Source organism: Haliotis rufescens, unplaced genomic scaffold, assembly GCF_023055435.1.
Source record: "Haliotis rufescens isolate VD_foot unplaced genomic scaffold, xgHalRufe1.0.p SCAF_12, whole genome shotgun sequence".
Lineage (NCBI taxonomy): Eukaryota > Metazoa > Mollusca > Gastropoda > Lepetellida > Haliotidae > Haliotis > Haliotis rufescens.
This window is the reverse complement of record NW_025963802.1, coordinates 544993-571358: the sequence shown is the minus strand read 5'-3', so window position 1 is coordinate 571358 and position 26366 is coordinate 544993. Positions and strand designations below refer to the sequence as shown.

At 38.2% G+C, this 26366-nt stretch overlaps 2 protein-coding genes and 1 long non-coding RNA gene across 3 annotated transcripts in view; all 3 read left to right on the top strand.

The window, feature by feature from the left end:
• Nucleotides 1-416: 416 nt before the first annotated feature.
• LOC125378308 (neuropeptide-like protein 29) lies at nucleotides 417-1419 on the top strand. Its single transcript, XM_048393777.1, has 3 exons — nucleotides 417-468; nucleotides 751-1108; nucleotides 1356-1419. The coding sequence occupies exons 2-3, from the start codon at nucleotides 760-762 to the stop codon at nucleotides 1370-1372; spliced, it is 366 nt and encodes a 121-aa protein (XP_048249734.1). The 5' UTR covers nucleotides 417-468; nucleotides 751-759; the 3' UTR covers nucleotides 1373-1419.
• Nucleotides 1420-4350: 2931 nt separating this feature from the next.
• Nucleotides 4351-5318, top strand: LOC124124655 (acanthoscurrin-1-like). The gene is made up of 3 exons (XM_048393776.1): nucleotides 4351-4367; nucleotides 4650-5007; nucleotides 5255-5318. Exons 2-3 carry the CDS (start codon nucleotides 4659-4661, stop codon nucleotides 5269-5271), a joined length of 366 nt encoding a protein of 121 aa, XP_048249733.1. The 5' UTR covers nucleotides 4351-4367; nucleotides 4650-4658; the 3' UTR covers nucleotides 5272-5318.
• Nucleotides 5319-18735: 13417 nt separating this feature from the next.
• Nucleotides 18736-26366, top strand: part of LOC125378211 — a 48650-nt gene continuing 41019 nt past the window's right edge. The window contains exon 1 of the long non-coding RNA XR_007220099.1: nucleotides 18736-18777. This is a non-coding gene — a long non-coding RNA (uncharacterized LOC125378211). The remainder of the gene's footprint in view (nucleotides 18778-26366) is intronic.

Below are 26366 nucleotides of genomic sequence, written 5' to 3'. Positions count from 1 at the left end.
GTCTCTTGTTATGTCGTATCACACAGATGCATTATAATGTCTGATGTATGTTGCTCCCACATCATATATTTACTGGATACACACTTTTCAGACCGTTATCGAATATTTACTTGATATAGGTTAAACGTTGAGTATCGAGGACTGTTTGAAATGCAGTTAGACGATGCCAGAGAGAGTGTGTCTGTTTGCCACCTTTATATACGTTGTCTTGTACTTCCTTAATCGATGTTCATGTATACCAGCTCGCATGTGTACCCGTAGGGTGATAACCTCGGGCCCTTTGATGCGAAAAGAATGCTTACTTTACACCATTAAACTGAGGTGCGTCTCTTACCTGGAAGTGGCCAGCCCAAGGTAAATTAATCACGTATAATTCACAAATGGTATATATAAAGGATGGGGGAAACTGTTCCATCATCTCTTATCTTCACCTGCCGTTAAGACACAGATACGAGTCAAGACCAAACTGTAAGTACTATTTTAAGGTTTGCTTGTGATATATATGTATACTTTTAATGTTTGATTCATCTGCTGCGCATCTGGCTGTTTTCAATCTTTATGATGAGCCAATTCATAAAAGTACGAATATGTAACATAAAACGTTCTTGTAAATTGGGAAATATATGAATGCAGGTGAAAGTAAAACTGATAACATAATTCACAATGAGTGGTGTGAACTGAATTTACCAGATGAGTAACGATAACATGCTATTTCCCTTTCTTGACAACGATTTTCACGTTACTCAATAGATACTCAAAATGATGAAGATAGTCGCCGCTCTTGTTGCCTGCCTGGCTATTACCGCCTTTGCCGAGCCTACCGGTCTGTATGGTGGAATTGGCGGGTTGAAAGGAGGACTGGGCGGAATTGGCTACGGAATGGGTGGATTGTACGGAGGCCTTGGAGGTCTGTACGGAGGCTATGGAGGTCTGTACGGAGGCATGGGAGGTCTATACGGAGGCGTGGGAGGTCTATACGGAGGCATGGGAGGTCTATACGGAGGCGTGGGAGGTCTATACGGAGGCATGGGAGGTCTGCACGGAGGACTTGGAGGCTATGGTGGTCTCTACGGCGGAATTGGAGGATACGGAATGGGATTGGGAAAAGGTATTTCACAAAATATGATATCATTTGTTTATCGTATCCCACCTTCAGTCTCGTTTGCAAAATTATATAATTTACCTATGTGGTATTATTATTTTACGCGACAAAGCTGATGACATTTACAAAACATCTTTAAAATTATTCTCTGCTTTCTCTAATATTTGGTTTAGCTTATCATGCAGCTAGTTTCAAACCTTCGTTGTGACTTATCCATATATCCCAACTTTATTCTACTATTTTTTTGTTTCAGGTATCGGCTATTATTGAGTTATTATCACCTGCAGTGTGATGCTGGCTATTTATGTATATTCTCAAACCAATGGAATTGGTTCAATAAAATCTTGTCATATTTATTTACGCCTTGAAATTTGTTTGAGAATCTGAAAACTGAATTGAATGTTCACAATGGAAGAGTGATCTATGTTTATCCATATTGTAAACTCTGGACATAATGCGTGTTGTCGACCAATATCCAAGCACTTAAATGATATTGCGTTTTACTTCAAGCTAAGATATCAACTACTGATATGTGCTATTACGTTCCTGAGGAAACCGGACATGATGATAAGAGGAGTGAACCGGACATGATGATAAGAGGAGTGATTTTATGCTTGATATATCTCCCACAAAATGTCACTTACCCGAGTTCATGTTTCACGGTAATGTGTCATTTGGGCTGCCACGGAAGGGTTTGTTGGCCATTTGAAGTACCATAATATCTGGAATTGGCTGGCTGTATTTCAATTTGCATTTTAAAAACATGCAGCGAAACAAATAAGCAGGAGTATCAATTTTGGTCAAAGCGTTCATTAACGGGATCAAGGGTAGACAGTGTGCACTGTATTGAAATGCAAATGTGTGCGCTGTCCTTGAAAATGAGCGAAAGTTGTATTCAGAATACAATCTACATGTTGTTATGGCGCTTTGTATAAATAATATCTGAGCTGCTGCAATGAAACAGCGAAAGCCATGGTGATGTAGAGCATCAAAACAAATGTTGCAAGATTCTTACTGCTTTGGTTAGAAGGGAATGCATACAGTTAGAATTTCCATGACAGTAACATATCTTGACAGTTTATTAATAACACAAACAAAACGATTGAATTCAAAAGTAACTATTAAATACGCTTGTCCGGGTGTAGCTTATCAAACTAGGAATTATTTGTAATTTCCATCAAACATGTGCTTCTTGATTTGATGATGCAATTTAAAATTTTGCATACTGCTTATGTAATTAATAGGAGAAGTATCTATATAGATATTTAGTTGTGTGTTCACTAAGCACCTTCCCTGTGGGTGCTATTTGTAAAATACATATTGATTAAATCAGACAGCGAATTTTAAGATTCCGAACTGGATTGGTAGGATTGAAGATTACAATAAACAAACAAATAGCTAATAAATCCCTATTGTTTGATTACAACGCAAACGTGACAATCACTTATTAACACAAAGGAGATTGCATTTGGTAACTGTAGAGAGTGAAATTCAGCGGAATAAATGGTCCAACTTTAAAGCTTGTCATAAGTCTTTTTATAACAACAACCAGACTGTAAAAACAAGTCGTTTGGTCATGTCTATCTTTGAAAACACCTTTGTGTTATACTTTAAGAGCATTTTCTTCTGAAAACACACGTCTTTACTTTTAGATGTACGGTTCTGGGAAATCCTTACATAGTTACACATTGTCAAACTGATTTGCGCATATTTTATTCTTGGTATGAGTTTTGGTTTAAACACGCCTTAAAAGAACACAGTCATCACTATCACTACTGCTTCATCATGTCAAGGGCATACGTAAAGGGTAGAGGCGATTTATATACTTTCTTCTTTCTTCTAATGTTTAGAACCAAAGACTCACCCCAAGATTAAAACACGTTAAAGTGAGTTATTTGCAACAGTGATTAAGTATATATGCAAATGTATGAATGGCTGAGACATTGTCAAAAGACAACATTCTCCCAATCTGGCACACGATGTAACTGACGGAGGAGCTCATGAAACACCCAACAAATATATACAAATATAAACTATTCATTAACACCTGATGACATCACTGATATTCAGCATATGTTTTAGCACAACCTTGCCTTTTACACTCAATGAAATCTGTTTCAGCAGATAATGGAGCCTGATTATTTTCTGACGTTGACGATTTATGTAGTTAAAGGGTCATCATTGAATGATTATTATATCAACATTCAGGCGTTATCTATAGAAATTGAGATAACAAATTTAGTGATGCTCGTATTATTACAAATGCCTTGATAATGAAGTGTACAATTATCAAGATGATATGTTGAAAATAAGAGACTTCTCTCAAGAAACGCAGTTGCAAATAAAAGCCACATAACCCTTTTCAGAATCATTCGAAACCTCTGCTCGAAGCAGAGACCATTGTACGATTTCGACTTTAATGATCACACGCATGTGCGTATGAATGACTACCAGATAGTGATGATACCTGGCGGTTGCCAAAAAGTAAGCGTATCCTGCCCCAACGGTTCCTCCGTCACAAACACATACAAAGACAAGTCAACAAAGACGAGAAAACAAGCGGTTGTTCATATGTCAATCATGTTTTCAGAAGACATTGGTGTACTTTAGGCTTTTAACAGATATTACACGCATAAAATGGTGTTGTGAATATTCATAGTGACAGTCCCTTTGTGAGAAGAAACCAATATATGTACCTATCAGTTAGGAAATAAAGCTGTTGTAGTTTATTGTTATTGTGCAGTAAGATAAATAAAATTCGGGGAGAATAATGCAGTATCTGGGGACTTCTGCAGTATATTCAGCAGAAGCTATTTTCTTGTGAGCAGGCTGCTGTATTACACGGAAACGGTTAGCATAGTTGACCCCGTGTGGTACAGTGCTACTGCTGTACTGTGGTAAGGCTGTACTAGTGTGTTGCGTCAGTTTTCTGGTCTCTTGTTATGTCGTATCACACAGATGCATTATAATGTCTGATGTATGTTGCTCCCACATCATATATTTACTGGATACACACTTTTCAGACCGTTATCGAATATTTACTTGATATAGGTTAAACGTTGAGTATCGAGGACTGTTTGAAATGCAGTTAGACGATGCCAGAGAGAGTGTGTCTGTTTGCCACCTTTATATACGTTGTCTTGTACTTCCTTAATCGATGTTCATGTATACCAGCTCGCATGTGTACCCGTAGGGTGATAACCTCGGGCCCTTTGATGCGAAAAGAATGCTTACTTTACACCATTATACGAGTCAAGACCAAACTGTAAGTACTATTTTAAGGTTTGCTTGTGATATATATGTATACTTTTAATGTTTGATTCATCTGCTGCGCATCTGGCTGTTTTCAATCTTTATGTTGAGCCAATTCATAAAAGTACGAATATGTAACATAAAACGTTCTTGTAAATTGGGAAATCTATGAATGCAGGTGAAAGTAAAACTGATAACATAATTCACAATGAGTGGTGTGAACTGAATTTACCAGATGAGTAACGATAACATGCTATTTCCCTTTCTTGACAACGATTTTCACCTTACTCAATAGATACTCAAAATGATGAAGATAGTCGCCGCTCTTGTTGCCTGCCTGGCTGTTACCGCCTTTGCCGAGCCTACCGGTCTGTATGGTGGAATTGGCGGGTTGAAAGGAGGACTTGGCGGAATTGGCTACGGAATGGGTGGATTGTACGGAGGCCTTGGAGGTCTGTACGGATGCTATGGAGGTCTGTACGGAGGCATGGGAGGTCTATACGGAGGCGTGGGAGGTCTATACGGAGGCATGGGAGGTCTATACGGAGGCGTAGGAGGTCTATACGGAGGCATGGGAGGTCTGTACGGAGGACTTGGAGGCTATGGTGGTCTCTACGGCGGAATTGGAGGATACGGAATGGGATTGGGAAAAGGTATTTCACAAAATATGATATCATTTGTTTATCGTATCCCACCTTCAGTCTCGTTTGCAAAATTATATAATTTACCTATGTGGTATTATTATTTTACGCGACAAAGCTGATGACATTTACAAAACATCTTTAAAATTATTCTCTGCTTTCTCTAATATTTGGTTTAGCTTATCATGCAGCTAGTTTCAAGACTTCGTTGTGACTTATCCATATATCCCAACTTTATTCTACTATTTTTTTGTTTCAGGTATCGGCTATTATTGAGTTATTATCACCTGCAGTGTGATGCTGGCTATTTATGTATATTCTCAAACCAATGGAATTGGTTCAATAAAATCTTGTCATATTTATTTACGCCTTGAAATTTGTTTGAGAATCTGAAAACTGAATTGAATGTTCACAATGGAAGAATGATCTATGTTTATCCATATTGTAAACTCTGGACATAGTGCGTGTTGTCGACCAATATCCAAGCACTTAAATGATATTGCGTTTTACTTCAAGCTAAGATATCAACTACTGATATGTGCTATAACGTTCCTGAGGAAACCGGACATGATGATAAGAGGAGTGAACCGGACATGATGATAAGAGGAGTGATTTTATGCTTGATATATCTCCCACAAAATGTCACTTACCCGAGTTCATGTTTCACGGGAATGTATCATTTGGGCTGCCACGAAAGGGTTTGATGGCCATTTGAAGTACCATAATATCTGGAATTGGCTGGCTTTATTTCAATTTGCATTTTAAAAACATGCAGTGAAACAAATAAGCAGGAGTATCAATTTTGGTCAAAGCGTTCATTAACGGGATCAAGGGGTAGACAGTGTGCACTGTATTGAAATGCAAATGTGTGCGCTGTCCTTGAAAATGAGCGAAAGTTGTATTCAGAATACAATCTACATGTTGTTATGGCGCTTTGTATAAATAATATCTGAGCTGCTGCAATGAAAGAGCGAAAGCCATGGTGATGTAGAGCATCAAAACAAATGTTGCAAGATTCTTACTGCTTTGGTTAGAAGGGAATGCATACAGTTGGAATTTCCATGACAGTAACATATCTTTACAGTTTATTAATAACACAAACAAAACGATTGAATTCAAAAGTAACTATTAGATACGCTTGTCCGGATGTAGCTTATCAAACTAGGAATTATTTGTAATTTCCATCAAACATGTACTTCTTGATTTGATGATGCAATTTAACATTTTGCATACTGCTTATGTAATTAATAGGAGAAGTATCTATATAGATATTTAGTTGTGTGTTCACTAAGCACCTTCCCTGTGGGTGCTATTTGTAAAATACATATTGATTAAATCAGACAGCGAATTTGAAGATTCCGAACTGGATTGGTAGGATTGAAGATTACAATAAACAAACAAATAGCTAATTTATCCCTATTGTTTGATTACAACGCAAACGTGACAATCATTTATCAATACAAAGGAGATTGCATTTGGTAACTGTAGAGAGTGAAATTCAGCGGAATAAATGGTCCAACTTTAAAGCTTGTCATAAGTCTTTTTATAACAACAACCAGACTGTAAAAACAAGTCGTTTGGTCATGTCTATCTTTGAAAACACCTTTGTGTTATACTTTAAGAGCATTTTCTTCTGAAAACACACGTCTTTACTTTTAGATGTCCGGTTTTTCTGGGAAACCCTTACATAGTTACACATTGTCAAACTGATTTGCGCATGTTTTATTCTTGGTATGAGTTTTGGTTTAAACACGCCTTAAAAGAACACAGTCATCACTATCACTACTGCTTCATCATGTCAAGGGCATACGTAAAGGGTAGAGGCGATTTATATACTTTCTTCTTTCTTCTAATGTTTAGAACCAAAGACTCACCCCAAGATTAAAACACGTTAAAGTGAGTTATTTGCAACAGTGATAAGTATATATGCAAATGTATGAATGGCTGAGACATTGTCAAAAGACAACATTCTCCCAATCTGGCACACGATGGAACTGACGGAGGAGCTCATGAAACACCCAACAAATATATACAAATATAAACTATTCATTAACACCTGGTGACATCACTGATATTCAGCATATGTTTTAGCACAATCTTGCCTTTTACACCCAATGAAATCTGTTTCAGCAGACAATGGAGCCTGATTATTTTCTGGCGTTGACGATTTATGTAGTTAAAGGGTCATCATTGAATGATTATTATATCAATATTCAGGCGTTATCTATAGAAATTGAGATAACAAATTTAGTGATGCTCGTATTATTACAAATGCCTTGATAATGAAGTGTACAATTATCAAGATGATATGTTGAAAATAAGAGACTTCTCTCAAGAAACGCAGTTGCAAATAAAAGCCACATAACCCTTTTCAGAATCATTCGAAACCTCTGCTCGAAGCAGAGACCATTGTACGATTTCGACTTTAATGATCACACGCATGTGCGTATGAATGACTACCAGATAGTGATGATACCTGGCGGTTGCCAAAAAGTAAGCGTATCCTGCCCCAACGGTTCCTCCGTCACAAACACATACAAAGACAAGTCAACAAAGACGAGAAAACAAGCTGTTGTTCATATGTCAATCATGTTTTTAGAAGACATTGGTGTACTTTAGGCTTTCAACAGATATTACACGCATAAAAAGGTGTTGTGAATATTCATAGTGACAGTCCCTTTGTGAGAAGAAACCAATATATGTACCTATCAGTTAGGAAATAAAGCTGTTGTAGTTTATTGTTATTGTGCAGTAAGATAAATAAAATTCGGGGAGAATAATGTAGTATCTGGGGACTTCTGCAGTATAGTCAGCAGAAGCTATTTTCTTGTGAGCAGGCTGCTGTATTACACGGAAACGGTTAGCATAGTTGACCCCGTGTGGTACAGTGCTACTGCTGTACTGTGGTGAGGCTGTACTAGTGTACCTTGACGGCCAGTCCATGACGTTGACTCCCGCATCCTGAAGGAAATTCCTTGTCAAAATTGCTGTGTGGGGTCTGGCATTGTCGTTTTGGAAGATGAAACCGGGTCCATGTACTTGTGCTGTCATAAAAGGTTGGTTGGTTGGTTAGTTGGTTTGTTGTTTAACGCCGCAATCAGCAATATTCCAGCTATATGACGGCGGTCTGTAAATAATCGAGTCTGGACCTGACAATCCAGTGATTAATGTCATGAGCATCGATCCACGCAATTGGGATCGATGACATGCATCAACCAATTCAGCGATCCTGACCACCCGATCCCGTAAGTCGCCTTTTACGACAAGCATAGTCACCTTTTACGGCAAACATGGGTTGCTGAAGACCTATTCTACCCCGGAATATTCACGGGTTTGCCATAAAAGGCAGAAGTTTTGGTGCCAGTACATGGTCCCGGTAAGCAGCAGCGTTGATGTTACCACGGATGACAAGAAGCCTGGAACGTGCATTGCCACAGAAAGCACCCCACACGACATGACACTTCCGCCTCGAAATCTGTCAACTTCCTGTACACAACACTGGGCGTAACGTTTCTTGACGGCGCCTCCACACCCTCGCCCTACCAACAACAAATCGTAGATTAAATCGGGATTCTCCACTGAAGACGACTTGATTCCAATTCCTCTGAGTCCATCGTAAGTGTCGCTGTGCCCACAATTGACGTTGACGTCTGTGTAATTGAGTCAGAATCGGCCCGCAGTATAACCGTCGTGCTTGAAGGTGAACAGTTCTCAGACGGTTTCGAACATTTTGCGCACTCAGTCTACCCCTAAACAGTTAATTTCTGGTTGATGTAGCCGTCAAAAATCGGCTACGCAGGTGACGTAAAGACAATCTGACGATCCTCTGCATGTGACGTCACTCGTGGTCGGCCTGGCCGAGGGCGATCAGTGGTGGTACCCGTTTGCTGTAAACGCGTCTGTAAATCATAAACAGTCCGTCGACTACAACCCATCGTCCTTGCGACTTCAGCTACGGACGTTCCCGTCTTCAACATGCCGATGGCACGTTCACGTTGCACATTTGAAAGACGTGGCATGACAAATGGCCGTAAAGACTTTGTTTTTTTTGTGTTTTTCTTTTTTTTATTAATGACTGCTAACAAGTATGGCTGAAAACACGTGCGGTATTATGGCTACGTGACCAGTTGCAGGTGGAAAACCACTTTTGCCACTATAGTGCTGTGCACATGATTTTGATCGATTCACCTGCACAAAAACGGGTGTTATCTGAAGACAATACGTGGCCATTACTGTTTAAATACACAATAAGGGCTCACAATGATAACTGGTCAAAATGTTAAAATTTTAGGATTGTGAAGTTTTTAATTTGGTTCAGTATATGTAAAGGCAAGCTTCTTCCCTTTGTTTAGTCAGCAGCTGTCCTCCTGGCTATGAATGTGGAACACAGGCTTTAGGGTTACATATGAATGTTGTTATCATTGTATTTTAATGCGATTTGAATATTATTATTTACTATCGTACTTACTTCATGTTTTAAATAAGACGTTTTATATTTATATGTCACCACAAATTACAATTATTGCTTGTACGTTCGACACAATTGACAAATACTCTAAAAGATATAACTAGTAAACCATTAATGTACGTTGAAAATGCCAAAATGATGTATCCAGGATCAAGTAGAAGATATATGGACAGCAGCGCCGGGAATTTATTCAACAGGCCCGTGAAAACAACACTGCTTTAGCTCAATGTTTAGCACTCCTGGCGGCCATTATGCAACGGCCATCTTACACACAACCCCGCGCTCACGTCTACAGGTCTCTTCCTGTGGTACGGTAATTAGTAGAACCCTCTCCCTCAAGTGTATCCTCCATGATATAACCTACTCTCATTAATTAAATGCTGCCCTTTCCCAGCGTCACGGCTATGGAGCTGAGACAAAGAGACCCAACCATCATAAAATAATTAGGGTCCAATGAAAACAATGCTCCACCAAACCTCATAAACATGATCACTGAAAGTCGTACAACAGACTTTTAATGTCAAATCACAAAAAAACCCATTTGAATAGCAATAACATTTAACAGGATCATGTATTCTCTTAACACCATCGGAAAACATCATGTAGAAGCCACAACAGTACTCCTCATATTTTCCAACAAAATCACATCTAAAAATGAGACATCAGCAAGTACAAAAAATAAAATGTGTGTTAACATTTTTCGTCAGGAAATCAAAACGTTATCGCCTTGTTACCACGTCTAGGTTCAGCCTGCATAGTGTCACGCAGAGTGTGATAGACTGAAGTCGGAGAAGTATTTTGAACTGGATAGATTCAGAGACACGGATAGAGATGAAGATTACCAAGTATATAAACAGCACAGACGAACCTTTAAAGAATTATGCAAACAGAAACAAGATGAATTTCAGCGTTCACTCAGAGATAGATTTAATGAGATAAAAAGTGATAACAACAAACTGTGGAAGGAAATCAAGAAAATAAAATGTTGCAGGAAAACAAACAGTATCAGTTCTTGGGGATGGTTTTCATATTTCCAGAATCTATTAAATTCTCCCCGTTCGAAGTCATCTATTGAAGATTTAGTAAAATCAGACATATCACAGCATGACAATGATGTATGTGAGGCTTGTGAACGTGGATCGCCTGAAGACGTAAACAGAGAGATATCAAGTGATGAAGTGAAGACAGCCATTATCAACATGAAATCAAATAAGGCACCAGGATGTGATGGGATCTCTTCTAAACTATTTCTGAATTCTTTGTATATTATTGTTCCTATATGTGTGCATCTGTTTAACGAGATAATGAAATCAGGTGTTTATCCGGAATCATGGTGCAGAGCAGTTATATGTCCGATGTATAAAGATGGAGATACGAACAGTGTGAATAATTATATATAGAGGCATTTCATTATTACCCGTTTTGGGGAAAATATTCACAAAAATGATCAACGAACGCCTGCAGCTATGGTGTGATGACAATAATATATTATATGAAAACCAGTTTGGTTTTAGAAAAGGACGCTAAACAGTCGACAGTATTTTCACATTGTATGGAATGATACAGAAATACCTATCAAAATCAACCGGTGGAAGATTTTATTGTCTCTTCATTGACTTCAGTAAAGCGTTTGACTGTTCACCATAACTTGCTTTGGCATCGGCTTATGAAATATGGTATCCATGGAAACGTTCTAAAAATTCTACGAGATATGTATTCGAAACTAAAAGCTTGTGTGAGAACTGATAATGGTTTAACTGAATAGTTTAACTGTTTTATTGGAACACGACAAGGATGCATGATCAGCCCGACACTCTTTTGCCTGTTTATAAATGAATTGGTCAACGAACTAAATCAATCTGACTCTCGTGGAATATTCATCTCAGAAGAAGCACCAAATATTTGTTCTTTATTATACGCCGATGATGTTGCCAACACTGCCGATACCACTGGAAGATTACAACAACAGATCAAATGTTAAGTGAATTTTGTAAAAAATGGGGACTGTCTCTAAATATGAACAAATCAAAGATAATCGTTTTTAGAAATGGTGGACGTTTAAGGAACTATGAAAATTGGACTTACAGAGAAGAAAAGATAGAGACTGTTTCATCTTATAAATATTGGGACTATATGTCACTGCTAAACTGCTATGGACAAAAGCAACGGCAACACTTTCACAACAAGCAGAAAAAGTATGTCATTATATCTATAAAATAATTATGTGGAGGATTACCAATCACTACTGCAATAAAGATGTTCGAATCCATGGTTTTACCAATATTAACATATGGCTCTGAAGTTTGGGGTTTCCAATACTACGAAACTATAGAGATGGTACAGACTAAATATTACAAACGGATTCTTTACGTACCAAATAATGCAAGCAATGACGCTGTTCTTGGTGAAACTGGAAGACAACGATTATATGTGTATTATATTAGTAAATGTATTAAATATTTGACAAAATTAATCTCTATGAACACTGATCGTCTACCGAAGCAAACGTATTTAATGATGTACACATTAGATGAAGCTGGCCGTATATCATGGGCAACATAATATAAAAAAAATTATTTTCAAGTATGGATTTGGCTACGCCTGGATAATTCAAGATGTTGGAGATCCGCAAATATTCATTTCACAATTCAAACAACGTATCGTGGACTGTGGTCAACAACGTTGGACTGAAAACCTATCTCAAAAATCAAAACTTAAAACATATTTAACTTTCAAATCGGTATTAACAATAGAAATGTACCTTCAGGAAGTAAACAAGAAGATCTATAAAGAAACCCTAACAAGATTCCGATGCAGCTGCCATAAACTTATGATCGAAACTGGACGTCATACCAATATAGAAGAAAACAAAAGATTTTGCCCACAATGTCAAAAATTGGACTTCAACTACATTGAAAATGAATATCATTTCCTCCTTATTTGTACTTCATATTCAACATTACGTTTACATTTTATTGATACATATTTTCACACTAATCCATCATATGAAAATTTGTAAATCTTATGTCTTCTAAATGTAAATACACTATTACACAACTTGCTAAATATATCTACCACGCTTTTAGATTACGCGAGTCACTCACAATTCACTGATATATTATTTATGTATTATATTAATTTCATGTATTTATGCATACACTTTATTGATATCATGTATGATCTATGGGCCTATGGCCTGAAACTTGGCGGAAATAAACATGGATCCTACTTTTTTCGACAAAAGTTTGTTCTCCCTCTAATGAGTGTGTCACGCGTTGCACACGCCGCGCACGGGTTCGAGTGATCAACGGGGTGCACACGGGTTGCGTAACGCGTTTCCCATGCGTGTTAGGGGAATGAACTTCAAGGCAGAAGAGTAGCTATACATAGTGATACATGCACACCCAGGAAGTCAGTTTACAACGCAGTTATATATCGTAATACATGCACACCAAGAATGTCAGTACACAACGTAGCTATAAATAGTGACATATGCACACCTAAGATGTCAGTTTACAACGTAGCTATATATAGTGATACATGTAGACCGAAGATGTTAGTATAGAACGTAGCTATATATAGTGACACAGGTACACCCGGGATGTTAATATACAGCGTAGCTATCTATGGTGACACATGCACACCCAGGTTGTTAGTATACAACGTAGCTATATATAGTGACACATGTACACCTAGGATGTCAGTATTCAACGTAGCTATATATAGTGACACATGTACACCTAGGATGTAAGTATACAACGTAGCTATATAAAGTGACACATGTACACACAGGATGTCAGTATACAACGTAGCTATATATAGTGACACATGTACACCCAGGATGTTATTTTACAACGTAGCTATATATAGTGACACATGCACTCCCAGGATGGGAGTACACAACGTAGCTATATATAATGACACATGCACACCCAAGATGTCAGTTTTCAACGTAGCTATATATAGTGACACATGCACTCCCAGGATGTCATTATACAATGTAGCTATTTAAAGTGACACATGTACACCCAGGATGTCAGTATACAACGTAGCTATATAAAGTGACACATGTACACCCAGGATGTCAGTACACAACGTAGCTATATATAGTGACACATATACACCCAGGATGTCAGTAGACAACGTACCTATATATAGTGACACATGTACACACAGGATGTCAGTATGCAACGTAGCTATACATAGTGACACATGTACACCTACGATGTCAGAAAGAACGTAGCTGTATGTAGTGGTAAATGTACACACAGGATGTCAGTATACAACATAGCTATATATAGTGACACATGTACACCCAGGATGTCATTATACTTAGCTGTATATAGTGGTACAAATATACAGGGAAATTCAGTTTAGAGCGTAGCTATATGTAGTGGTAGATGTACATATGTATACACAGGGTGTCAGTATACAAGAGAGTTATACATAGTGACACATGTACACACAGGATGTCAGTATACAACGTAACTATATATGGTGACACATGTACACACAGGATGTCAGTATGCAACGTAGCTATATATAGTGACACATGTATACCCAGGAGATCAGTATACAACGTAGCTATATATAGTGACGCATGCACACCAAGGATGTTATTTTACAACGTAGCTATATATAGTGATACATGTACACGCAGGATGTCAGTATATAACGTATACGTAGCTATATATGGTGACACATGTACACCCAGGATGTCAGTTTGCAAAGTAGCTATATATAGTGACACATGCACACCCAGGATGTCATTATACAACGTAGCTATATATAGTGACACATGTACACCCAGGATGTCAGTATACAACGTAGCTATATAAAGTGACACATGTACACACAGGGTGTCAGTATACAACGTAGCTATATATAGTGACACATGTAGACCCAGGGTGGCATTATACAACGTAGGTATATAAAGTGACACATGTACACAGAGGATGTCAGTATACAACGTAGCTATATGTAGTGACACGTGCACGCCAAGTGTGTCAGTATATGAAATAGGTTTACCTGGTGACACCTGCACAACCAGGATGTTAGTATTTAATGTAGCTGTTTATAGTGACACATGTACACCCTGGTTGTCAGTATACAACGTAGCTATATATAGTGGTACATGAACACCCAGGATGTCAGTATACAACGGAGCTATATATAGTGACACATATACACCCTGGATGTCAGTATACAACGTACCTATATAGTGACACATGTACACACAGGATGTCAGTATACAACGCAGCTATACATAGTGACACATGTACACCCAGGATGTCAGTTTGCAAAGTAGCTATATATTGTGACACATGTACACCCAGGATATCAGTATACAACGTAGCTATATATAGTGACACATGTACACCCAGGATGTCAGTATACAACGGAGCTATATATAGTGACACATATACACCCTGGATGTCAGTATACAACGTACCTATATAGTGACACATGTACACACAGGATGTTAGTATTTAATGTAGCTGTTTATAGTGACACATGTACACCCTGGTTGTCAGTATACAACGTAGCTATATATAGTGGTACATGAACACCCAGGATGTCAGTTTGCAAAGTAGCTATATATTGTGACACATGTACACCCAGGATATCAGTATACAACGTAGCTATATATAGTGACACATGTACACCCAGGATGTCAGTATACAACGGAGCTATATATAGTGACACATATACACCCTGGATGTCAGTATACAACGTACCTATATAGTGACACATGTACACACAGGATGTCAGTATACAACGCAGCTATACATAGTGACACATGTACACCCATTATGTCTGTATACAACGTAGCTATATATAGTGACACACGTACACACAGGATCTCAGTATGCAACATAGCTATACATAGTGACACATGTACACCTACGATGTCAGTAAGAACGTAGCTGTATGTAGTAGTATATGTACACACGGGATGTCAGTATACATCGTAGATATATAAAGTGAGAAATGTACACCGATACTGTAATTATACAACATAGCTATAAAAAGTGACACATGTAGACCCAGGATGTCATTATACAACTTAACTTTATATAGTGGTACAAATATACAGGGAAATTCAGTATACAACGTAGCTATATGTAGTGATAGATGTACATATGTATACACAGGGTGTCAGTATACAACGTAGCTATATAAAGTGACACATGTACATACAGGATGTCAGTATACAACGTAGCTATATATGGTGACACATGTACACCTAGTATGTCAGTATACAACGTAGCTATATATAGTGACACATATACACCCTGGATGTCAGTATACAACGTATCTATATAGTGACACATGTACACACAGGATGTCAGTATACAACGCAGCTATACATAGTGACACATGTACACCCATTATGTCTGTATACAACGTAGCTATATATAGTGACACACGTACACACAGGATCTCAGTATGCAACATAGCTATACATAGTGACACATGTACACCTACGATGTCAGTAAGAACGTAGCTGTATGTAGTAGTATATGTACACACGGGATGTCAGTATACATCGTAGATATATAAAGTGAGAAATGTACACCGATACTGTAATTATACAACATAGCTATAAAAAGTGACACATGTAGACCCAGGATGTCATTATACAACTTAACTTTATATAGTGGTACAAATATACAGGGAAATTCAGTATACAACGTAGCTATATGTAGTGATAGATGTACATATGTATACACAGGGTGTCAGTATACAACAGAGTTATACATAGTGACACATGTACATTCAGGATGTCAGTATACAACGTAGCTATATAAAGTGACACATGTACATACAGGATGTCAGTATACAACGTAGCTATATATGGTGACACATGTACACCTAGTATGTCAGTATACAACGTAGCTATATATAGTGACACATATACACCCTGGATGTCAGTATACAACGTACCTATATAGTGACACATGTACACAGAGGATGTCAGTATACAACGTAGCTATATGTAGTGACACGTGCACGCCAAGTATGTCAGCATATGAAATAGGTTTACCTGGTGACACATGCACAACTAGAATGTTAGTATATAATGTAGCTGTTTATAGTGACACATGTACACCCAGGATGTCATTATACAATGTAGCTTTATAAAGTGACACATGTTCACCCAGGATGTCATTATACAATGTAGCTATATATAGTGACGCATGCACACCCAGGATGTTATTTTACAACGTAGCTATATATAGCGACACATGCAGTCCCAGGACTGGAGTACACAACGTAGCTATATATAGTGACACATGCGCATCCAAGATGTCAGTTTTCAACGTAGCTATATATACTCTCACATGTACACCTAGAATTATATATAGTGGTACATGTACACCCAGAATGATAGTATATAATGTAGCTATATGTAGTGAAAGGTGTACACCCTGGGTGTCAGTATACAACGTAGCTATATATAGTAGTACATGAACACCCAGGATGTCAGTTTGCAAAGTAGCTATATATAGTGACACATGTACACCCAGGATGTCAGTATAGAACGTAGCTATATAAAGTGACACATGTACATACAGGATGTCAGTATACAACGTAGCTATATATGGTGACACATGTACACCTAGTATGTCAGTATACAACGTAGCTATATATAGTGACACATGTAGACCCAGGGTGGCATTATACAACGTAGGTATATAAAGTGACACATGTACACAGAGGATGTCAGTATACAACGTAGCTATATGTAGTGACACGTGCACGCCAAGTATGTCAGCATATGAAATAGGTTTACCTGGTGACACATGCACAACTAGAATGTTAGTATATAATGTAGCTGTTTATAGTGACACATGTACACCCAGGATGTCATTATACAATGTAGCTTTATAAAGTGACACATGTTCACCCAGGATGTCATTATACAATGTAGCTATATATAGTGACGCATGCACACCCAGGATGTTATTTTACAACGTAGCTATATATAGCGACACATGCAGTCCCAGGACTGGAGTACACAACGTAGCTATATATAGTGACACATGCGCATCCAAGATGTCAGTTTTCAACGTAGCTATATATACTCTCACATGTACACCTAGAATTATATATAGTGATACATGTACACCCAGAATGATAGTATATAATGTAGCTATATGTAGTGAAAGGTGTACACCCTGGGTGTCAGTATACAACGTAGCTATATATAGTGGTACATGAACACCCAGGATGTCAGTTTGCAAAGTAGCTATATATAGTGACACATGTACACCCAGGATGTCAGTATACAACGTAGCTATATATAGTGACACATGTACACCCAGGATGTCAGTATACAACGTAGCTATATATAGTGGCACATGTACACTCTGGATGCCAGTATGCATCGTGGCTTTTTAAAGTGCTACATGTGCACAGCCCGGTTGTCAACACAGAACATTATGTTTCAGACAATGTGTATAATCAGTCAGCGTGTCAATGGACAATGAACAGATTTGTCACTTAATTTGTAAAATGACTAAAATATTTAGACATTTTAGAATTTGCCTAAATGAATCAGATTTAACACATTGAGTGCAACATGTATATTGGTACGTATTCACATTGGGTGTTAGTGTAGATCATAGCAGGATGCGCATGCGCCTGAATAGCATGTCGCTGAAAAGAATGCTCCGTCACAATCGCGTTAATTATGAGATGATGTTGTGCAAAAATAATGTAATTTGACCTTGAAGCAACCCGGAATGGGTATATGTGAGTGAATCATGAACATTATTGAGCGTTTTGCTTAAAATCAGGTGTCCAAAATGTAAACAAATTTACACAAGTATTGTCACTGCTGACTGACCCAGCGTCCAGGCAATCAACAAACAATGGGCAGCCCATGCAGGGTCATTGAAGCACTGACCAGTTCTCACAGCAAGGAAGACGGCCTACGATATCCAAAGTGTGGAGGATACACGCATTGACATTTTCAAAGCAATACACAGACGGCGTGATGGAATTTATTTTGAAAATGAACTGTTTGAAACATACACTGATGATAAAGAAAACGGAACGAAGAGAGGAAGAGTAGACATGAATAGTCGACGTGATTACCCAAAATGGACGTCCACCAAAACGTGTTCACAGAGAGCATTCCAAGAAGTCGGTGATTGAGAAATGTGCGTCTGGTGTATATTGCCTATATGACATTTTTACAAACACAACCCCCTCCCACACACTGGAAAAAACCACAAGAACGCAGCAATTACAAGCCCGAACCCCGCCCGACCCACATGGAGACAGTTCAATGGACAAACAACGAGGTAAAGATTTTTCTACCCTTATCTATACCACGTCCAATTTTCATTCTTTAAAAATCTGTTGTCCAGAAACTCTAAGCATTGTGGCCGGTTTTACACAGTTGATCGTGTTGTTTCCGCGGAGACATCCTAAGGTGTGAAAAGCGCAGCAATATGTTGTCGAAAAACCACTTGGTGACCAATTTTCCTTTGCACAAGTCTGATATTTTTGGCAGTCAAGACATATAACTCAACCGATGTCTAATATAATTCAATGTTTAGCGTCATGTAAACATTTGTCCCATGAACCAGCGCGTGTTCCTTCATTCAAAAATCATTTCTTTGTTTTGAAGAAACACAACCGTGTAAATACAAATATCACCAAACGTAAGTTATGCTTTTATTAAATATAATTTAATAGACACTGTGATTTCACAAAAAAAATCCATGTTGTAAAACAACCGTGTGATAAAACCTGCGCCCTTGTCAACACATACCGTTGGATATTTATGATCAGTCAGAGGGGTGATTGGTAAAAACAATGAGGGTAGGGGTGGGGTAATTGTGTTAGGAGGGTCACCTCACCTGTTAGTGACAGCTTGGTGTGTCACTTGTAACAGGACAGGCTTTGGGCACATTTAGACACCTAATATTTTCATGACTTTGCGTTGTGATTTTTTTATCAAGGAGATATTGATGCCGAAAATACTATAGAATGTGTCTACGGTCCCTCCGTCTGTCCTTTACGACCTCAGATCGTTGGATGTAGGGAGGTGATTCACGACAAAATATAATCAAGTTTCAACAGTTTATTACAGAAAATAAAAAAACACACAACAAAATATAAAACAACAATTACAAATTAGTCAATACTATTCCTAACTAAAATTTACATTATTAAGCCAAAAATCCTACTTACTTATACCTTAAGAATAAAACCCAGAAGAAGCCTAAAGCAGACGAACAAACCCCTTACTAAGCCACTTTAATAAATAATCACTACAGCATCCTTAACACAGTCTACGAGGACAAACAAACCACCCTTCCAAACCTCCCAACACAATCGGTCAATGTAGCTACATCACATAGCTTACATTATTTCCTAATTAAATCCACCCGTCCAACCCACCTTTATAACCATAAAACACTAAATCGGCATGCAACCGACAAACGCACGTGTCCGCACGTGGAGCAAGATCTGAAGCGTGCTGTCCCAAAGCGAACTACATATCGGTAAGGAGCTATAAACCACGTAAATGCTACCATATATCCTACATAATCAGAGGACATTTTAATGTTTCTACACCAGAATAAGGGTAGGGAGTACGGACATTACCGCAACACCAGATGCACTTTACAACATGCGCATGCGCCGCAATGTAACATGTCTGCAGTTTCTAAATACGATGTCTCTACAAATATTGAACGTTTACTGATAAAAGAAGCTGTCATTTACAAGTAATTGCTGCAGTTTGTCAACATTCATTGTTAATGACTAGTATATCACATAGATGTTTCTTTGACGATATTCATCTTTACTCACGTGCTTCCAAAAGCTTTACATTCTCAAGTTCGACTACTTCAAACGTGTAAACCTAATTAAATTGCATTAAACATTATTTTGAAATGAAATGGCATAGTTTACGTATTTACAGCTGTTACTTCCGTGTGTTTACCGATTAGCATACAACGCTTACACAATAACATAGCGAAACAGATGGTCATGAGCGCCTATTGAAAATCTTTATTAACAAAGTATGTACGTAATTTAAGGTTAAATGCCAGAGTAATTTATACGTAATTTAAAGTCTTAATGCTGGAGAAATAAGGTCTTGCCGTGACCTCGTGAACAGAAAGTAATGAACTATTACTCTGTGAACTCTATGACATAATCTCTGGTGTTCTCACGAGTAGTGTCGGATATGGTCGACACATTTTACTCACTACCCCGAACATAACTCGGTGTCTGTTTGTTGCATAACATTGATGAGAGATGAGTTGACTGTCAAGCCAGTATTCCTCTTTTAAACAGCAAGATACTACTTTGTATACACCGGTCTAATGCTCATTTAATTGTAAAATACTCTTTGTTAGCCATTTAGAAGTTGTAGGAACATGGGGACATAAAACGGTTATGGATAGCAACTTTAATGTTTGTAGCGATGTTTCAGGGTTACTCTATCATGCGAATACTGAGTAAGATTATTGAGTAACATTGTTTATCACACATCACACATCACGCATCACATATTACATTTCATACATGCTACCCGTCATCTATCGCATGACACACATGACATGACACATAACGCATTTAAACATGTATCCACGAGGAATGACAAATATCAAATATCACATGAAACATATAACATAAGGGCCGATGGAGTAGCCTTGAGGTTAAAGCGTTCGCTCGACACGCTTCAGACCCGGGTTCGATTCCCCACATGGACACAATGTGTGAAGCCCATTTCTGGTGTCCCCCGCCGTGATATTGCTGGAATAATGCTAAAAGATGCGTAAAACTATACTCACTCACTCACTCACTATAACATATTACATAACATTCAATGTATGCCATGACATATTTCGCGTGACACAACACATGATACATCACACAAATCACATTTCACATAATGCGACACACGACAAATGAGACGTATATATCACCTAGGACATGACACATGACAAAACAGGACACTACACACATCATATGCCACATGACAAATACCGGACGCCCCATATTACGAAAAACCTTTCGGAGCTCATACCACTGAATACATGACACATATCACAGGTAAAATGATACATATCATAAACATATCGAATATCACATGAAACAAGACACATCACGCATACAAGGTTAATCACATATCACAGGATACATGATATATATGGCACATTACTTAATACATGACGCACGATACAGGACACATATAAACGAACTCATGACAAACGTCACATGAAACATATCTCCTGATATAAATCGCAAGACACAGGACACATTGCATATAACATCGCATTACACATATCTCACCTCACATATAAAATGACAAATGATATATGAAATGAAATATACCACATATGATATGACGCATATGGCACGCATACATGACATATATAGCACATCACAAATATCAATTGATCACATCACATATAACAACAAAAACATTGCATGCTACAGATCACAGGATACATGACAGATATGGCACATGCAACATCACACATATACAATGACTATGATATGACGCATATGGCACGCATACATGACATATATGGCACATCACAAATATCAATTGATCACATCACATATTACAACAAAAACATTGTATGACAGATCACATGATGCATGACATATAAAACACATCACATATATACAGTTACACACATTACATGACATATATCACGGGATACATGGCGCATATGGCATATCACACATATACAATTACTCCTATCATATATCACAAACAACATTCCATGACACAGATCACTGGGCCCAACGTTAGATTACGCCTGTTTTATTCCTCAATACCTCCCTGGCACCCTGAAATGTTTGTACCAATCTAGTTAACACATCAGGTAACAAGCAAATCATTCTGCAAGCTGAATTCACTTTGAACCCTAACCACGAAAGAGTTGAAATAAAAATAAATACACGAAGTTAAAAACATGTTGAGAATCACATTTTTCCGAAAATATACACATCATAATCAAACTTTGCACCAACGTTGGCCCAATGTAGGACCGCCGATCAAAATAACGTTGGCCCAATGTTGATAGCCAATGTTGGCCCAACGTTAGATAACGCCTGTTTTATTTCTCAATACCGCCAAGTCAGCCTGAAATGTTTGTACCAATCTAGTTAAGACATCAGGAAACAAGCACTTCATTCTTCAAGCTGAATTCACTTTGAACTCTGACCATGAAAGAGTTGAAATAAAAAGAAATATTCGAAATTAAAAGCATGTAAAGTATCATATTTGTTTTCCGAAAATATACATATCAAAATTAAACTTTGCACCAACGTTGGCCCAACATAGGACCGCCGATCAAAAAAACGTTGGCCCAACGTTGATAGCCAACGTTTTCCCAACGTTAGATTACGCCTGTTTTATTCCTCAATACTGCCCAGTCAGCCTGAAATGTTTGTACCAATCTATTTGAGACATGATGTAACAAGCACTACATTCTGCAAGCAGAATTCACTTTGAACTATACTGAACCAAATCAAAAACTTCACAATCCTAAAATTTTAACATTTTGACCAGTTATCATTGTGGGCCCTTATTGTGTATTTAAACAGTAATGGCCACGTATTGTCTTCAGATAACACCCGTTTTTGTGCAGGTGAATCGATCAAAATCATGTGCACAGCACTATAGTGGCAAAAGTGGTTTTTCACGTGCAACTGGTCACGTAGCCATAATACCGCACGTGTTTCAGCCATACTTGTTAGCAGTCATTAACAAAAAAACACACAAGAAAACAAAAGTCTGTACGGCATTTGTCATGCCACGAGTTTCAAATGTGCAACGTGAACGTGCCATCGGCATGTTTATGATTTACAGACGCGTCTACAGCAAACGGGTACCACCGCTGATTGCCCTCGGCCAGGTCGACCACGTGTGACGTCACATGCAGAGGATCGTCAGATTGTCTTTACGTCACCTGCGTAACCGATTTTTGACGGCTACATCAACCAGAAATGAACTGTTTAGGGGTAGACTGAGTGCGCAAACTGTTCGAAACCGTCTGAGAACTGCTCACCTTCAAGCACGACGTCCATACTGCGGGCCGATTCTGACTCAATTACACAGACGTCAACGTCAATTGTGGGCATAGCGACACTTACGATGGAATTAAGTCGTCTTCAGTGATGAATCCCGATTTAATCTCCGATTTGCTGATGGTAGGGCGAGGGTGTGGAGGCGCCGTCATGAACGTTACGCCCAGTGATGTGTACAGGAAGTTGACAGATTTCGAGGCGGAAGTTTCATGTCGTGTGGAGATTACTGTGGCAATGCACGCTCCAGGCTTCTTGTCATCCGTGGCAACCTCAACGCTGCTGCTTACCGCGACCAGGTACTGGCACCAGAACTGCTGCTTTTTATGGCAGCACATGGACCCGGTTTGATCTTCCAACACGACTATGCCAGACCCCACACAGCAATTTTGACAAGGAATTTCCTTCCGAATGCGGGAGTCAACGTCATGGACTGGCCGTCAAGGTCTCCCGCCCTTAATCCCATCGAACACGTCTGGGATGCTCTTGGCAGAAGTCTGCGCACTCTCTAGAACCAATCACAGAATTTGCTGGATCTTGGCACCATTTTGCAGTAACAATGGCGTCGTCTTCCCAATTATGTGTTCACAAGCATCACAAGGTCAATGCGGAGGCGTTGTGCGGCAGTTGTCAACGCACATGGTGGCCATACACGCTACTGAACTTGTGTGCCATCAGATTCTCGTGCTTGGGACTTATGATTTAAACTGTTGATGTTATTACCGAATACCGTAGGTGCCTGGAACAAATTATGGTTACCACCGTTAATTAAAATCCTTCTTTGGACATAAATGATTAAAAATTACCTTCTCTGATACATTTGTCCGTTGAATATCTTATATGGGATTACTTTTAAAAATGTGAAGTTTTTAATTTGACTCAGTATATATCTGCGAAAGAGTTGAAATAAAAAGAAATATTCGAAGTTAAAAACATGTAAAGAATCATATTTGTTTCCGAAAATATACACATCAAAATCAAACATTGCACGAACGTTGGCCCAACGTAGGACCGCCGATCAAAATAACGTTGGCCCAACGTTGGTTACGCCTGTTTTATTCCTCAATACCGTCAGCCTGAAATGTTTGTACCAATCAAGTTAAGACATCAGGTAACAACCACTACATTCTGCAAGTTGAATTCACTTTGAACTCTGACGATGAAAGAGTTGAAATATAAAGAAATATTCGAAGTTAAAAAAATGTAAAGAATCATATTTTTTCCGAAAATATACACATCATAATCAAACTGCGCCAACGTTGGCCCAACGTAGGACCGCCGATCAAAACAACGTTGACCCAACGTTGATAGACAACGTTGCCCCAACGTTAGATTACGCCTGTTTTATTTCTGAATTCCGCCCAGTCAGCCTGATATGTTTGCAGCAATCCATATGAGACATGATATAACAAGCACTACATTCTGCAAGCTGAATTTACTCTGAACTCCATCCATGAAAGAGCATGTCAATGAAATGCGCTGTCTTCTGGCAGGGTACCTCGGCATACGTAGTTTCAAATACGGCCAAGACAAAATTCAAAATGTTTTTAATTACGCGAACAATTTCGTGATACATTTACTTTCCAAAACAATTTTCAAGACCATGTGCAAATTCTTCACAAGTGTTTCAACACTATTAAAAGATATATGATTTTCCCACGAGTTTGCAAATTAAAAATCATCAGACAATAAGCCCGGCACAAATTGAAACATTTAATTTTCCTTGGCCTTATCCCATACATTCAGCATTGAGAGCAACACTGAGACAGGCAAAATAGTCCATGCATCGGATCTCCTATGATTGATTGCCTTGGTCCATTAAAAAATATGATGACAGCAACAAAATGACAATCAAGTTCTGGTTTAGGTGACCTTTATCTATTTGTTAAATGACAAGTCAGAACCAAGTGGTTGAGGAGCCTTTTCAGTCCTCAAATGAGGAATCAGACAAACTTATCACAGGGATGATATTCAACCTTATCCATGGTCACTGCTTTTGCCTTGGTAACTGAATAAAACAATGACACAAATATTATAAAATTACAAGGTAAGGGACATATTTTGACATAAAAAAGTTGCCTTGCCCCAAATAGTAATTTGTTGTTTGTAAAAAGTCTCAGCAGTGCTTCCTCCACCCGTCCAAGTCATTAAATTGTTAAAAACTGCTAAAACTTGGAAGGTGGCATGGACAGTAATACCATGATGCTCTTGGATCGTACGTTGGCAGTAAAGCTTTTAACACTAAAATGAACAAGGGAAACCTCGACTCATTCATTTTTCAAAGTTCAAAACATGAAACAAATAATATTTGTTCCGAAAATACGCATATCAAGATCAACATTTGCACGGCTCCTCTCATATTTGTATAGAAAGTGTTTCTCACATTTGGAATGAATCCATGTGGCAGCTCTCAAGTAAAAGGTAGCACAAACATAGAATAATAAAACATTCTATATTCAAAACATGTAAAAATTTCATATTGTTTCATAAAAGAAACATATTAAAATCAACCTTTGCACTACTTCTCTCCAATTAATGTCTCAAATTAAAGGTAGCTCAATGTTAAATGAAAAAAACAAACATTCAAAATTCAAAACATGTAAAAAATCATATTGTTTCATAAAAAACACATATCAAAATCAACATTTGCACTGGACCTCTCCTATTTGTATAAAAAGTGTTCCTCAAATTTGGAAAGGATCCATGTAGTAGTTCTTTACTTAAAGGTCGCACAATGTTGAATAAAAAAGCAAAAACATCCTAAGTTCAAAACATGTACTAAATCCTATTGTTTCATAAAATACACATATCAAAATCAACCTTTCCACTGCAT

Excerpts from the sequence above, each read along its gene's own strand:
- LOC125378308 (XM_048393777.1), top strand. The coding sequence starts at position 760 with ATGATGAAGATAGTCGCCGCTCTTGTTGCCTGCCTGGCTATTACCGCC.
- LOC124124655 (XM_048393776.1), top strand. The coding sequence starts at position 4,659 with ATGATGAAGATAGTCGCCGCTCTTGTTGCCTGCCTGGCTGTTACCGCC.